General features: G+C 48.7%; 1 protein-coding gene across 1 annotated transcript; it reads left to right on the top strand.

Moving 5' to 3' along the window:
• The first annotated feature begins 5,115 nt into the window (after positions 1-5,115).
• Positions 5,116-15,714, top strand: LOC140741273 (probable Bax inhibitor 1). Its single transcript, XM_073071269.1, has 10 exons — positions 5,116-5,270; positions 5,766-5,878; positions 6,057-6,165; positions 7,012-7,132; positions 7,955-8,003; positions 9,549-9,646; positions 12,352-12,431; positions 12,570-12,670; positions 13,007-13,082; positions 14,952-15,714. The coding sequence occupies exons 2-10, from the start codon at positions 5,823-5,825 to the stop codon at positions 14,979-14,981; spliced, it is 720 nt and encodes a 239-aa protein (XP_072927370.1). The 5' UTR covers positions 5,116-5,270; positions 5,766-5,822; the 3' UTR covers positions 14,982-15,714.
• Positions 15,715-15,862: the final 148 nt, after the last annotated feature.

Here is a 15,862-nt window from a genome sequence, read left to right as displayed (position 1 = left end):
TGTTTTCAAGGGGTCCCTCAAGTTCCGGGGTTTGTATGAGGCCCTTCACCTGAAGGGGAAGCCAGCAGACATCTTTGTGTCAGTTGTGTCACCATTAACATAAACAGGAATCTTGCAAAGCAGAGATAAGGAGGGTGTGGCTGTTAGCTCACGGCTGTACTTTTGATTGCGAGACACGTAGGCAATAGTTACAAGCCTATCATTTTGACCTGTACTGGTCCCAGTGCCTCCTCTCATCTCCCCTCTCCCACCACTTCTGTCCCCTATCATGTTCTTCAACCATCCCTGCTATTTACTCCCAGTCTCTTCCTATAGGAGTGAGTCCTACATATTCCCCCTGCTGTCTTGGTTTCTCATAGGTTCCCAGCTGGAGTAACCAGGGAGAGTCTTGCAATAATGGGTCTTCAAAGAGCTACATGTGTACCCATCAGACTGTTCTACTTCGGACCCTACTGTTTATTATAGGAGATGGTGCCCATCAGAAGATTTTACTCTGGGGTCTCCCACTTATTGGGGTTGATGCAGTAAGGAGTAATATGGTCAAGGGTAGCCAGCAATTCACCGCCGGCACACTCATTCACTTCACACCCAGATGGTCTTGACAGCCTGCTCCTCTGGAATTCAGATCCCTCTGTAGCTCTTGCCTGTCCGCATTACTGGTTCTGAGTCCTTTAAACCTTGGATCTCAGCCAGCTTTTATTGCTAACCTGTTGTCACCTATCTGACTCAGGAACTGTCTCCCAACGTCTCTCCATCTCCTCTCTGTGTGCCGCCCCTCCCCATATATGTGTGTGTGCCCCTCCTTCAGGTGACCAGGTTCCTGAGCTCTGGAGCTCCCTACACATCCCCGGCTCCCTTTTCTCCCCTCCTTCAGCTGTCTGGGACCCTGAGCTCTGAAACCCTCCCCCACATCCCCAGCCTTTCCTCAGAGGATAACCCCTTTTCTCCTGGTGAATTGTTTCTGTCTCCCAATGTGAGTACATTCTGTTATGAAGTAAGGGGAGTGGATCTGTGGGCTCGCCAACGCATTGTGGAAAGATACCCATCCCCTATAGTCTCAGAGCCAACGTTCCTAATCACATTCTGTAGCGATGCAGGACACCCAGACCGCCATTGCTTCATGTGCTTGTGGGATATGGGGACATTTCTCGAGCTGTGGGGAAAGTCATTCTTTCTTCTCATGCCTCTGCATCATCATGCAGGGTCACTGGCCCAGTGGCAGGTGCACTGGGAGGTCACTGCCCACCCCATCTGTTTGCTGCCACCAAATCTCTGCTTGGTCAGCACTCGGCTTTGCTATTTATAATCTTCCAGAGCTTTACAAGTGACCACGCTCCTTTCTGTGCTTTCTCTCCACAGAGCTGTGCAGAGACGCAGATCAAACAGAGGCAGTGGGTTGGAAGGCTGTGACTGACGGGGAACCGCAGTAGCAGTGTTACGGAGGGGTTGCCTTTCTAGAAAACAGTCTCCCTGTTGCTTTCCCATGTCATAAGTGGAGATTTGCTCCTTTGAGAAATACTTCCCCTCAACGTTACTGTGGGTGCGTGATCTGTAGGCAAGAGAGTCCTGCATGTGTTGGAGGCAGAAGAAGAAAAAAAAGAATTCTTAAATATCTAGAGATGGATATTGTATTGTAGGTAAAAATTGAGGGGATATGAGTGAAATGCAAGCACCTTGGCCAGTATGGAGAAGTTGGGCCAAAGTGCCTGTTTCCGTGTTGTATTACGTACTCTGACTCTTATCAGTAGAAGAGATTGATTTCAGTTTTAATGCAAATCTCAAGTGGGCCTCCCATTGTGAACCTTGCCCTGGGTAAACTAGTTCAACACTTTGTATACAAAAGAGCAAATTTTAAGTTCTATACCTCACACTTTTCCACAGTCAGTCAGTTTTGTAGGAGTGAATTTCAGATGTGTGCACTATATTCATGGTCTATTGTGTTTCCTGAATAGGTGGTTGGAGGCTATGAAGAGGTTTCCAGGGGATTTGTTAATTTAAAATATATTTTATTCTTAATATAGATACATTAATTGTACTTTAGAATATAGAACAGGACAGGGCATTTGGCCCACAATGTTGTGTTGATCATGATGCCAGTCTATACTGAATATCCTCCTGTGTATCATCCATATCCCTCCATTCCCTTCATTAACTCCAGCAAACTGCATGCTTCCATCACCACCACTGGTAAACCATAAGACATAGGAGCAGAATTAGACTATTTGGTCCACCAAGTCTGCTCTGCCATTCCATCATGGCTGACAATTTTCCCCTTAACCACATTCTCTTGCCTTCTCCTCATAACCTTTGACGCCCTGATTAGTCAAAAACCTATCAAGCTCTGCTGTAAATATGACTTAGCCTCCACAACCATCTATGGTAATGAATTCCACAGTTCACCAGCCTCTCCTTCTCAACACATTCCTTCTCATTTCTGTTCTAAATGGATGTGTATGTATATACATACTTCTCGCATCTCCTTTAAACTCCATGCCCCCCCCCCCCCCCCCCCAACACTAACCTTAATGTCTGTCCTCTGGTATTTGTAACTCTTGGGGAAGGATTCTGTTTATCCTGCCTTATTTTAAAAACTCCTTGGTCTCCCCTCAGCCTCTGACTGTATCTCATTTAAAAATGTCACGGAGCCCTGCAGGCTGGGTGCGGGGAGGATATTTCCCCGCTGGGAAGTCCCATTCTCAGACTGAAGGGTTGGCCTTTCAGAGCAGAGATGTGGAGAATTTTCGTCTCCCAGAGATGGGGATGGAGTGCAGTGAATCTTTGAAACTCTCGTCCAGGGCTTAGTGGAGCTCAGTCACTGAGTTCATTCAAACCATAGATAGAAACATAGGAAACCTACAGCACATGTGCCGAACTTGTACTTACTTTAGAAATTACCCAGGGTTACCCTTAGCCCTCTGTTTTTCTAAGCTTCATGTACCTATCCAGGAGTCTCTTAAAAGACCCTATCGTATCCGCCTCTACCACCGTTACTGGGAGCCCATTCCATGCACTCACCACTCTCTGAGTAAAAAAACTTACTCCTGACATCTCCTCTGTACCTACTCCCCAGCACCTTAAACCTGTGTCCTCTTGTGGCAACCATTTCAGCCCTGGGAAAAAGCCTCTGACTATCCACGCGATCAATGCCTCTCATCATCTTATACACCTCTATCAGGTCACCTCTCATCCTCCACCGCTCCAAGGAGAAAAGGCCGAGTTCACTCAACCTCTCCTCATAAAGCATGCTCCCCAATCCAGGCAACAGCCTTGTAAATCTCCTCTGCACCCTTTCTATGGTTTCCACATCCTTCCTGTAGTGAGGCGACCAGAACTGAGCCCAGTACTCCAAGTGGGGTCTGACCAGGGTCCTATATAGCTGTAACATTGTAGCTGATGACTAGACCTATGTATATTGAGGAATATGGAGATAGTGCAGGAAATTCCTTGGAGTATAGGAGAGTGAGGGGAGATCTTATAAAGGTGTACAAAATTATGAAGGGTATAGATTGGATGAATGCAAGCTGGGTTTTTCCACTGAGGGTAAGTGAGACGAGAGCTAGAACTCATAGGCTTGGGGAGAAAGGTGAAATATTTGAGGGGAATTACTTCACTTGGGGTGATGTGAATGTGGAATGAGCTGCCTGTGGAAGTGGTGGATGAGTTCAATTGTAACATTTAAGAGCAGTTTGGAAGGAAAGGGTATGGAGGGCTATGGCCCAGGTGTGGGTAGATGGGGCTAGGCAAAAAAAGTTTATCATGGACCAGATGGGCCTGTTTTCTGTGCTGTAGTGCTTTGACTTTTGACCCTAAATGGTGCTGAGGTAGATTATTCCTGGACATTGTGAGACAGGAGAGCAGGGCTTGAAGGGCCAAATGGCTGGCCTCTCTGTTCTAAGCTCATAGAATTGTACAACAGAGAAACAAGCCCTTCAACCCCTCTCATCCATGCTGACTATGGTACTTTACTACACTTGGTCCATATTCCCCCTTACCTTGCTTTAGTCCCAGTACCTTTGTACGCATCTCTATCACCTCATCTTGCAGCTCGTTCCATGCACCCATCACCCTTTGTGTGGAAAAGTTTACTCCATGGGTCCCCTTTAAATTCTTTCCCTTCTCACCTTGAACCTATGCCTTCTGGTTTTGGACACCACTTCTGGGGGGGGGGGGGGGGGGAAAGACTGACCATCCACCTTAACTAATCAGAATCAGGTTTATTATTACTGACATATGTTATGAAATTTGTTTTTTTGTGCCAGCAGTACAGTGCAAAATAGGAATAGTGAGGTAGTTCATGGATCATTCAGAAATCTGATGGTAGAGGAGAAGAAACTGTTCTTGAATCGTTGAATGTGCATCTTCAGGCTTCTGTTTTCACCCTAATGGTAGTAATGAAAAGAGGGCATGTCCCAGGATGGGGTGCTGCCTTCTTGAGGGGAGGGTTGTGTTCATGATGAAGTGGCTGAGTATACAACTCTCTGTTCCCTCTTGCAATCTTGTGCATTGGAACTTCTATACCCGACAGTAATGCAATGAGTTAGGATGCTCTCCACAGTACATACCAAATCTCCTCAAGCTCCTAATGAAATATAGCTGCTGTCATGCCTTCTTTGTGATTGCATTAATATGTTGGGCCTGGGATAGATTCTCTGAGCTGCTGCCTCCCAGGAATTTGAACCTGCTCACTTTTTCCACAGCTGACTCCTCATTAAGTACTGGTGTGTGTTCTCCCAAATTCTCCTTCCTGAAGTCCACAATAAATTCCTTGGTCTTGCTGATGTTGAGTGCAAGGTTGTTGTTAGGACACTACTCAACTAGCCGAATTTGTCTCAGTCCTGTGCACCTCTCACAGCCATCTCAGATTCTGCTGACAGCAGTGGTCTCATCGGTGAATTTTATAGATGGCGTTTGAGCTGTATCTAGCCATACAGTCATGAGTGTAAAGCAGTAGGCTAAGTATACATTCCTGAAGTGTCTGTTATTTGTCAGTGAAAACTCTTTTGAGTTTATAAACCTTTATTAAGTCACCCCTCAGCCCCATTCCTACACTCAAATGGAGTGGGGGGAGGGGTGTAGCCTATCCAGTCTCTCCTTATAATCCAACCCCTCCAGTCCCAGTAACGCCCTCTTGAATTTTTTCTGCATTCTGTCCAGTTTAACAGCCCACCTCGTTGAAAGTGAAGCAATCAGACCTATACTCCTCTCTCAGCGGAATCCTGTGACCTTTAGGTCCCGGCTCACCTACCCTGGAACCGAAGACCCTGACTACCGTAATTATTTTGTAAATCTTTTCTTTGATAAGCTCTGATCAGTTTCTTCGAGCTGCGGGTGGGGAAGGAACCTACAAGGGGGTTCGAAAACTGACATTGAGGAGGAGGAGAACTGCTCAGTAACTGCCACTGAAGACTGAGAACAGATTCTAGGGTGGGGGGAGGTGGCGTGGAAGATAGTGACTCTGAGACTGTGAAGCTCTGGATCTTGCCCTCCTGAGGCCAGACTCTGGAAAATGGATCACGCGCAAGTAGAAGGGATGAGAGACAATTAGCTTAATTAGTTCTGCTTGGCTGAAGGGCCTGTTCTGTGTTCGCTCTGTAGATTTTTTTTTGTGTGTTGGGGGGGGGGGGGTGTGAAGTTGCGATGCCTCCCAGTCTGGGGCCTTGGGTCTGCTTGGGGAGTGTTACACCTGTATGGTGTAAGTGGACAGAGGGGTGAGGAGTAGCACATGGTCCATGTTCCTAACTTTTCCCATCTGTTCTCCCCCACAGGTGCCCCCATCTCAGAAGTCTAGACTGAGCAATCGGCTTGGGTAAATCCAGTGCAAGATGAATGTCTTCGACAGAACCCTGAACTTGGACAGCCTTTTCAAGTTCTCCCAGATGTAAGTGGTACTTGGGATGGTCAGAGTGAGCGGGGTGGTGTGGCGGTGGCAGTGGGTGTGGGAGAAAAATAGAGACAGTTCAGATTAATACTGGGATGGGACTATATCCCAGAGTTGTTGGTGTTGGTGCTCCCCAATATGTGAAATGCATTATACCTGTCCTACTGCTCCCTTGCAGATCATACTCCACACAGCAACACCTGAAGAAAGTCTACTGCAGCCTGGCCATCTGCATGTTCCTGGCAGCAGCTGGAGCCTATATCCATGTGGTTACCAGGCTCTTCCAGGTAAGGGTGGGGTGGGGGGCACAACATTTGCTTTACTTTCCCTCTCCCACTGGTCACTCCTGGTCAGCTTGGTTCCTCGCTGGGAGAGGAATCGATAGTCGTTCCTACTGGGCTTTTGCTCTAGTCCTTCTCCCAGAAATGGCCCTGATCGTGGAGACACTAGAGACTGTAGATGCTGGAATCTGGAGCTATACAACAGATGCTGGAGGAACTTGGTGGGTCAGGCAGCATCTGTGGAGGAAAATGGACAATATCAACTCTCCACTTTCTTCTACTGATGCTGTCTTAGTTTGCTGAGTTCCTCCAGTGCCGTTGTATTGTGCTATGACCATCTGCTGGGGCACAGTCTAAATAATCCTTCTCCCAGAGATAAACCAATGGTTCATCACACAGGCTGGAATGACACAGGACACTTGGTCATGTTGTTCCTTCCCCAGCAATAAAACAATGTCCATTCTCCCCTCCCTCCCCAATGCCCTGAGTCTCTGCTTCCTCCATCAGGACACCCTCTCTAAAACCTGCACACTTTTTCAGGATCCTCCCTCCCCAAAACACTGGGGTCTCTGGCCTCTCAATCCCCCTGTTCCACTGCTGTCTCTGGTACTGTTGAGATGCTCCCCTCCCTGGGGGTTCTTGATTTACCTCTTCTGTTGTAAGCTGCAGCAATGATCAGCATGGTGTCTGTGGCTCCTGCCTCCTTCTCACTGCCAGGACCAGGTGGGTTGATCCCAGTACCAGCTAGGTTCACATGGGACCTCCCTCTGGTGGGTGGATTAGGGTGGGGGTGGGGGTGAGACAGCCCCAGAATCGGTGAAGGGTTACCTGACAGAGATGTGGCTGTTACAGGGCGGGATGCTCTCTACGCTGATCTCCCTGGGCCTCATCGCCTGGCTGGCATTCACCCCTCACAGCCCGGAGAACGAAAAGCGGCGGTTGTGCATCCTGTCTGCCTTCGCCTTCTTCACAGGTAATTGCCTGAAGCACAAATCCTTGCTTGCGCCTGGCGGGGAATGCGTTGGTGGGTGGGGAATACCACCTGCGCCACAGGTAAAAAGGGGTGGATCCTCTTCTCGCCTCCCCCCCCCCCCAAAGGAGGAGGAATCAGACAGAATTTCTATTGAGTTAGTAAATCAGGAGACAGGACATGAGACCCAAAGTTGGAAGGTAAGAGGTTCAAGGGAGAGTCCTTTTTGCAGAAAGCAAGGCAGCAAAAATGTCGAGATATCAGGGTATGGGGCAGCTGAAGGAGGATGAAGAGGTGGGAAAGTGCATGGGCAGAGATGGGGTTACAGAGACAGGGAGGGGTTTGGGGCAGGTGAAGTTTAAATGGATGGGGAGGGGTGATAGGTATGTGGGACGTAGAGGAGGGAGGATATTGCAGAGGCAAGGATAAGTGTAGGAGAGAGAGGGTGTCACAGAGACTGGAAGTGGTGCAGTGGAGGGAGGGGTTCACAGATTTTCCAGTGGAGGCTTGATGTGGATTTATTGTCTCACCAACGTGCTGTGGAGTGTCAGATCCTATGTGGCTCCCGAGCAGGGATCCATGTACAGCCTACTGTGCTGACAGGATTGGGGGTGGGGAGGGTTGTTGTGTGAACAGACCTTGAAATACTTTTAACACAGGTCTGGGCAGCGCTTGGAGTTGTCCTTGCGTAACTGGGTTGACAGTCTGACGGCTGCTCTCGACACCGGTGGTTACTTAGTGATAATTGTTAAGCACAATGAATTCTGTTGCTCGACTATTTCATCCTCTCCCCTCTCTCTTTCCTTCCCTGCCCCCCCATTTCAGGTACTGGTCTTGGCCCGCTGATGGATTTTGTCATTTCGGTCAACCCATCGTAAGTTTCTTGAGTGATTGTGTCGAGCCCAGGGATGGGTAATGCATCTGGGTTGGGGTGAGGGTCAGGAGACTGGGAGAGGGTGTAGGGACTGAGGTTGTGGGTCAGGAGACATGGAGAGGGGTGTGGGTCAGGAGAGATGGAGAGGGGTGCAGGGTCTGGGGTGTGGGTCAGGGGACTGGGAGAGGGGTGTGGGTCAGGAGAGATGGAGAGGGGTGCTGGGACTGGGGTGTGGGTCGGGACTGGGAGAGGGGTGCAGGGTCTGGGGTGTGGGTCAGGAGACTGGGAGAGGGGTGTGGGTCAGAAGAGATGGAGAGGGGTGCAGGGTCTGGGGTGTGGGTCAGGGGACTGGGAGAGGGGTGTTGGTCAGGAGAGATGGAGAGGGGTGCTGGGACTGGGGTGTGGGTCAGGGGACTGGGAGAGGGGTGCAGGGTCTGGGGTGTGGGTCAGGAGACTGGGAGAGGGGTGTGGGTCAGGAGAGATGGAGAGGGGTGCAGGGTCTGGGGTGTGGGTCAGGGGACTGGGAGAGGGGTGTGGGTCAGGAGAGATGGAGAGGGGTGCAGGGTCTGGGGTGTGGGTCAGGAGAGATGGAGAGGGGTGTGGGTCAGGAGAGATGGAGAGGGGTGCAGGGTCTGGGATGTGGGTCAGGGGACTGGGAGAGGGGTGTGGGTCAGGAGAGATGGAGAGGGGTGCAGGGTCTGGGGTGTGGGTCAGGGGACTGGAAGAGGGGTGTGGGTCAGGGGACTGGGAGAGGGGTGCAGGGTCTGGGGTGTGGGTCAGGAGAGATGGAGAGGGGTGTGGGTCAGGAGAGATGGAGAGGGGTGTAGGGACTGAGGTTGTGGGTCAGGAGACTGGGAGAGGGGTGTGGGTCAGGAGAGATGGAGAGGGGTGCAGGGTCTGGGGTGTGGGTCAGGGGACTGGGAGAGAGGTGTGGGTCAGGAGAGATGGAGAGGGGTGCAGGGTCTGGGGTGTGGGTCAGGGGACTGGGAGAGGGGTGTGGGTCAGGGGAGATGGAGAGGGGTGTGGGTCAGGGGACTGGGAGAGGGGTGTGGGTCAGGAGAGATGGAGAGGGGTGTGGGTCAGGAGACTGGGAGAGGGGTGTGGGTCAGGAGACTGGGAGAGGGGTGTGGGTCAGGAGAGATGGAGAGGGGTGTGGGTCAGGAGACTGGGAGAGGGGTGTGGGTCAGGAGAGATGGAGAGGGGTGCAGGGTCTGGGGTGTGGGTCAGGAGACGGAGAGGGGTGTGGGTCAGGAGAGATGGAGAGGGGTGCAGGGTCTGGGGTGTGGGTCAGGAGACGGAGAGGGGTGTGGGTCAGGAGACGGAGAGGGGTGTGGGTCAGGAGAGATGGAGAGGGATGCAGGGTCTGGGGTGTGGGTCAGGGGACTGGGAGAGGGGTGTGGGTCAGGAGAGATGGAGAGGGGTGCAGGGACTGGGGTGTGGGTCAGGAGACACGGAGTGGTGTGACCGTGAATGGCTTTTGGAGCATCGACTGCCTGTCACCTTGGGCTTTGAGTGCAGTCCTCAGTGTGTTGCTTGCCTTTACAGCATCATCCCAACTGCCTTCATGGTATCTGCATTGATCTTCTGCTGCTTCACACTCAGCGCCCTGTACGCCCAGCGGCGCAGTTACCTCTTTCTGGGAGGTGAGTGCTTCTGTTGTGTTTTCACCAGTGCCATGCTTAAGCACTGTCTATCCCCCTATCCATGGCAGGTGTGATCCTTTTCCCTAACCCCTAGCCCCTACAAACAATTGTCCCGCACATTGACTGACCTCTGTGAGGTTGGGAATATCCAGAGTGCACCACAATGACTCCTCGTCTCTGTCTGAAATCATGTAGCACCTCATTGGTGCCATACAGTGGTGTGCTGTCTCCATGCCTGGACTGTCCCACCAGAGCTGAGAGTCAAATCTGGGTCAGTGAGTCAGTGGTTGGTGGTGAGGACCCAGCTGTGAGGGAGATTGATTCCTTTCTCAATCCCATCTGTGTGTGATTCTCAAGACATAGAAGCAGAATCACACCATTTGGCCCATCAAGTCTGTATTACCATTTTTCATGGCTGATTTATTTTCCTTCTCAACCCCATTCTCCTGCTTTTTTCCCCCTAACCTTTGACAACCTTACTAATCAAGAGCCTATCAACCTCTACCTTAAATATACCCAATGAGTTGACTTCCCCAGCCACCTGTAAATTCCACAGATTCACCACCCTCTGGCTAAAGAAATTTCTCCATCTCTGTTCTAAATGGACATTTTTGTATTCTGAAGCTATGCCCTTTGGTCCTAGACTCCTCCACTATAGGAAACATCCTCTCCACATCCACTCTACCTGGGCCTTTCAAGATTTGGTAGCATTCAATGAGATTCCCACTCATTCCTCAAAGAGCACAAACCTGGAGCCATCACATGTTCTTCATACATTAACCCTTCCATTCCCGAAATCATTCTTGTAAACCTTTGGACTATGTGTCATGCCAGCGACCTGTAATGAAGATTATTTTTAGTGGTGGGTAATGGATGTGGGTCTGTCCACCTCCTGGACAGGCTGGGTGATCATAGTCACAGGGTCACAAGGCACAGAAAATGGAAAATATAGGAGGGATATCAGAGGCAGGTTTTCTTTGAGAGTGCTGAGTATGTGGAACACCATACGGGGTGGTGGTAGAAGCAGATACATTAGGGAGATGTAAGAGGTTCTTAGATAGGCACATGGATGATAGAAAAATGGAGGGCTATTTAGAAGGGAACGGTTAGATTGATCTTGGAGTAGGTTAAGAGGTTGGCACATTGTGGGCCAAAGGATCTGTTCTGTGCTCTACTGTTCTATGTAAGCACCTATCTATGTCCCTCATAGTTTCATAAACCTTTATCAAGTTACCCCTCAACCTCCTTTGCTCCAGGGAAAACAGTCCCAGCCTGTCCAGTCTCTCCTCCCAACTCAAGCCCTCTAATTATGTAACATCCTGGTGAACCTTTTCTGCACCTTCTCCAGCTTAATGACATCCTCTGGTCACAGGGTGACCAGAACTGTACACAGGACTCCAAAGGTGGCCTTGTCCATCTGCAACATCTCCTAACTCTTGTACTCTGTCTAGTGAAGGGCCAGCTGTGATGTGTCACCTTGTTCTCTGTCCCGTTGGTCATGCCCACAGCTTTCACCTGAACTTTAGTTGTACAAATAAAGGAATTCATAAATGCACAGTTTCGATTGGATCAATTGCTAAAAATGGATAGTTTTGAACTGTAACTGCAGAACAATTTAGTGACGGGTTGAGCCTATGATTTTTATAAATGACTTCCACAAGAAAGTAGAAGAGTAGGTTAGTACGTTGCAGATGACAAGGATGGTGGTGTAGATAGTGTAGAAGGTTATCATAGGTTACATGGGACATTGACAGGATACAGAACTGGGTTCAGAAAGGGCAGATGGAATACAATTCAGTAAAGTGTGAAGAAGTGATTCACACAGCAAGGTCAAACTTGAAGGCAGATTACAGGGTTAATGACAGGATTCTTAGTAGTGTGGAGGTACAGAGGGATCTTGGGATCTACATCCATAAATCCCTCCAAGATGCCTTGTAAGTTGTTACAGTGGTTAAGAGGGCGTGCAGTGTGTTAGCCTTCATTAATTGGGATTGAGTTCAAGCGCCGTGAGGTAATGTTGCAGCTTGATTAAAACCCTGGTTAGACCACATTAGGAGGAGTATTGCGTTCAATTTTAATTGCCTCATTATATGAAGTGTGTGGAAACTTTAGAGGGGGTTCAGAGATTTACCAGGGTGCTTCCTAAACTAGAGAGTATGTCCCATGGTGTGAGCTGGAGAATTTTATATATATTTATGGAGATTTTTTTTCTGGAACAAGGAAGGATGAGAAGTGTACATAGAGTAGAGATAGCCAGCTCCTTTTCTCCCAGGGTGAAAACAGCTAATTTTAAGGTGATTGTTGTAGAGGGGGAGATATCAGAGGTAATTTTTTTTTTTTTTTTTACACACAGTGGTGGGTATGCTGAATATACGGTGATAGAGGCAGATACATTAGGGGCATTTAAGAGACTCCTAGATAGGTACATGGATGAAAGAAAACAGGATTATTTGGGTGAGAAGGGTTAGATTGGTCTTAGAATAGGTTAAAAGGTCAGCACATTGTGGATTGAAGGGCTTGTACTGTGCTATCTTGTTCTATGAGCTGCCCTCGTGTTCAAGTAAAAGTGTGTTTGATGGCAGTGTACAAGTTATCATAGCCCAGTTACTGGTGGGTGGGGCGGAACCTGTTCCACACTGGTTTAGTGTGGGGATGGTGGAATAACTTGCCGTCCTGCTCTAATCTGGGTCCTTTCTTGCTGCCAGGTACCCTGATGTCGCTCCTCACTGTCCTCTGCTTCATGCCACTGGTCAATCTCTTCTTTGGATCGGTCCTGTTGTTCCAGGTACAAGCAGCTCTGGGTTGGTTTGAGGTTGGGGGTTGGACAGTTCATGGGGCCTGAAGTTTTGGAGGGAGGTCAGTGGTTGGGGAACACCCCCCACCACTCTATTGCCATTGAAACCAGCCCTGATTCTGTTCCCAGGCACAGCTGTACATTGGCCTCCTGGTCTTCTGTGGCTTTATCCTGTTTGACACCCAGCTGATCATTGAGAAAGCAGAACATGGGGACAAGGACTACATATGGTGAGTGTCATCCTGTGGGTCTTGTATTTGTAGGATGCTGGGTCAGGATTTGTGTTTGTCTGATTTGAGTGTGTCAAGTGTGGTGTATCTGTTCTTTACACATGTGTTTGCTGCATGTGTGTCTGTCATGTCTACAGTGTGTACTCCAATGTCCATGTGTGTTTTGTGCCCAGGGTGTGTGTTTGTATTGTGCGTGTGCCTATCTCTGAGGTGTGTGCTGCACTGACTGAAGTGTAATCCAGATTTGGTCTTGTGACCAAGCTGTCTGTGAATGCGGGTGTAAGTCAGTGGGGTGTCAATTGCTCTCATTTAACTGCCTGCCTCCCTCCCTCCCAGGCACTGTGTGGACCTGTTCTTGGACTTCATTGCAGTTTTCAGAAAGCTCATGTTGATACTTGGCATGAATGAGAAGGTGAGATCTTGACCTCCCATCTAACTTGCTCTAACTGTGTCCCAGTGATACGAGCATTGATAAGAGCTTTAAAGTTTTGGGGTGTAAATTAAACAGCATTTAAACGGCAACTGAATGGCAGGAAATGGAACCTATCAAAATTAAAAGGCCGAGAGTGGATGTGGAGAGGATATTACCTACAGTGGGGGAATATAGGATCAGAGGATACAGCCTCAGAATAGAAGGACATCCCTTTAGAACAGAGATGAGGAATTTCTTTAGCTAGGGGGTGGTGGATCTGTGGAATTCATTTTCATAGGTGGCTGTGCAGGCCAAGTCATTAGGTGTATTTAAAGCAGAGGTTGATAGATTATCGATTAGTAAGGGTGTCAAAAGGTTATGGGAAGAAGACGGGAGAATAGAGTTGAGAGGGATAATTCAGCCATAATGGAATGGTAGAGCAGTGTTGATGAGGCAAATGGTCTAATTCTACTTTTATGGAATGGTCTAACACGGGTTCCCAGCCTGGGGTCCATGGCATAAAAATTTGGGAGCACAAAAGACTAAGACAGAGGAGCAGAATTAGGCCATTCATCCCATTGAGTCCACCATTCCATCATGGCTGATCTGGGATCCTTCTTAACCCTTAACCCCATACAGCTGCCTTCTCGCCATATCAGTTGATGCCCTGATCAATTGGAAATCTATCAACTTCTGTCTTAAATATACGCACAGATCTGGCCTCCGCCACAGTCTGTGGCAGAGCATTCCACAGATTCACCACTCTCTGGCTTACTAAAAAAAATTACTCCTTACCTCTGTTCTAAAAGGCCCACCCCTCTATTTTGAGGTTGTGCCTTCTAGTTCTAAATCACCCTCATAGGGTGGATGTGGAGAACATGTTTCCTGTCAACATTCAGTAGGTTTCAATCAGGTCCCCTGCATTCTTCTAAATTCCAGTGAGTACAGGCCCAAACACTCCTCATATGTTAACCCCTTCATTCCCAGAATAATCCTTGTGAACCTCCTCTGGACCCTCTCTAATGACAACACATCCTGAGATATGGGGCGCAAAACAGTTGACAATATTCCAATTGTGGCCTGACTAATGTCTTAAAAGCCTCAGCATTATCTCCTTGCTTTTATATTCTATTCACATTGAAATAAATGCCAGCATTGCATTTGCCTTCTTTACCACAGACTCTACCTGTAAATTAACCTGGAAGTCTTGCAGGACGACTCCCAAGTTCCTTTGCACCTCTGATGTTTGAACCTTCTCCCCTTTTGGATAATAGTCCGGACGATTGTTCCTTTCACCCAACACTGTATTCCACCTGCCTCTTTTTTCCGATTCTGCCAGTTTGTCCAAGTCCTGCTGCAATTACATTGCATGCTCAGCACTACCTACCCCTCCACCTGTCTTCATATCATATGTAAACTTTGTCACAAAGCCATCAATTCCATTATCCAAATCATTGACAATGTGAAAAGTAGCGGTCCCAATATTGACCCCCTGAGGAACATCACTAGTCACTGGCTGCCAACCAGAAAAGGCCGTTTTTTAAAATTCCCACTAACTGCCTCCTGCTTGTCAGCTTTTCCTTTATCCGTGCCAGTATATTTCCTGTAACACCATAGGATTTTATCTTGTTAAGCAGTCTCGTGTGGCACCTTACCAAATGCCTTCTGATCTCATGGAAGAGTCTGCTTATGTGGGGAAAAGTGTTAGTGTAGTTGGGCAAGGAGGCCAGTGTGGGCTGAATGTTGTTTCTGTCCCTTAACATCAGCTTGGTAGAGGTCATTAGGGCAAAGTTTGACCAGTGGGGTTCTGTGGAACTTGACCTGTTACACAGGCATACAAACACCAACCCTGTGGTTTGTCTTTTCCAGGAGAAGAAGAAAAGGAATGACTCCAAGTGAAGTGAATAAAACAGCGCCTTCCTCTCCTCCCCTTTCCTGCAACATTAAACAGAATGATTGAGATGCTTAAGGTGGATGTGCTGCCTGTTCCTTCCTCAGCCTTGCCCTATCCTTGTTTCTCCCATCTCCCCCAGCACCGTGTTACACCTCTTCACCTGCCTGAGTGGTGGGTCCAGCAGTCTTCACCCTCCCTCCTTGCTCCACAGGGGCCTGTTCATGAGGGTCTGGGACCAGGTACTGGGCAATCCCAGCCCTGACTCCCCTTCTGTGCCCCAACCATTCACTATCTGCCCTTTTATCTGCTTCAGAACATCCTGCTCTCTCCAGACATAAACTGTGATCTCAGTCTGACCAGGGAGCTGTGCAAGTTCAAGGTGCATCATTGCTGCCTACCCCCTTCCCTCCCTATAACTGACCCTTCTATTCATCTGTCCATCTCCAATTCCCCCATTTTATTATTCCACTTACCCTCATTACTCTCCACCCCTCCCCCTCCTTGTGTGACTTCAACTGCTGTAGAAGTGCCATTTCTCTACACCCCACCCTTTGCATGTTTAGATACACCTCCATTAGACTTTTAACCACTCTAGAGGTGCCATGATGTACAACTTTCTCACCTAACCCTCCCATGAGCCATCAGTTGCTGTGACATCTGCAGTTTGCTCTGAAGACTGGATTTTAAAACTGTTAATTACTACACTGGTTTCTAATAAATGGACGATTTTGCCTTGTAGTGACTTTTGGCTTTTCTTTGGTTTATAAAAGTTTGTAAATCATCGCTTCAATTGGTCACTTGGTTGTCCACTGGCTTGAGCCAATGTGACAGGTGAGGCAAGAGGGGGGACATGGGGTGGGGTGGGGAAGGAAGAGAGGAGTATGGC

This window comes from Hemitrygon akajei, chromosome 18, assembly GCF_048418815.1.
Source record: "Hemitrygon akajei chromosome 18, sHemAka1.3, whole genome shotgun sequence".
Taxonomy (NCBI): Eukaryota; Metazoa; Chordata; class Chondrichthyes; order Myliobatiformes; family Dasyatidae; genus Hemitrygon; species Hemitrygon akajei.
This window is presented reverse-complemented; position numbering and strand designations above follow the sequence as displayed.

Coding starts and splice junctions, on each gene's coding strand:
- LOC140741273 (XM_073071269.1), top strand. CDS start 5,823: ATGAATGTCTTCGACAGAACCCTGAACTTGGACAGCCTTTTCAAGTTC. Junction 7,133..7,954: donor TGCCTTCGCCTTCTTCACAG/GTAATTGCCTGA, acceptor CCCCCATTTCAG/GTACTGGTCTTGGCCCGCTG. Junction 12,432..12,569: donor GATCGGTCCTGTTGTTCCAG/GTACAAGCAGCT, acceptor TTCTGTTCCCAG/GCACAGCTGTACATTGGCCT.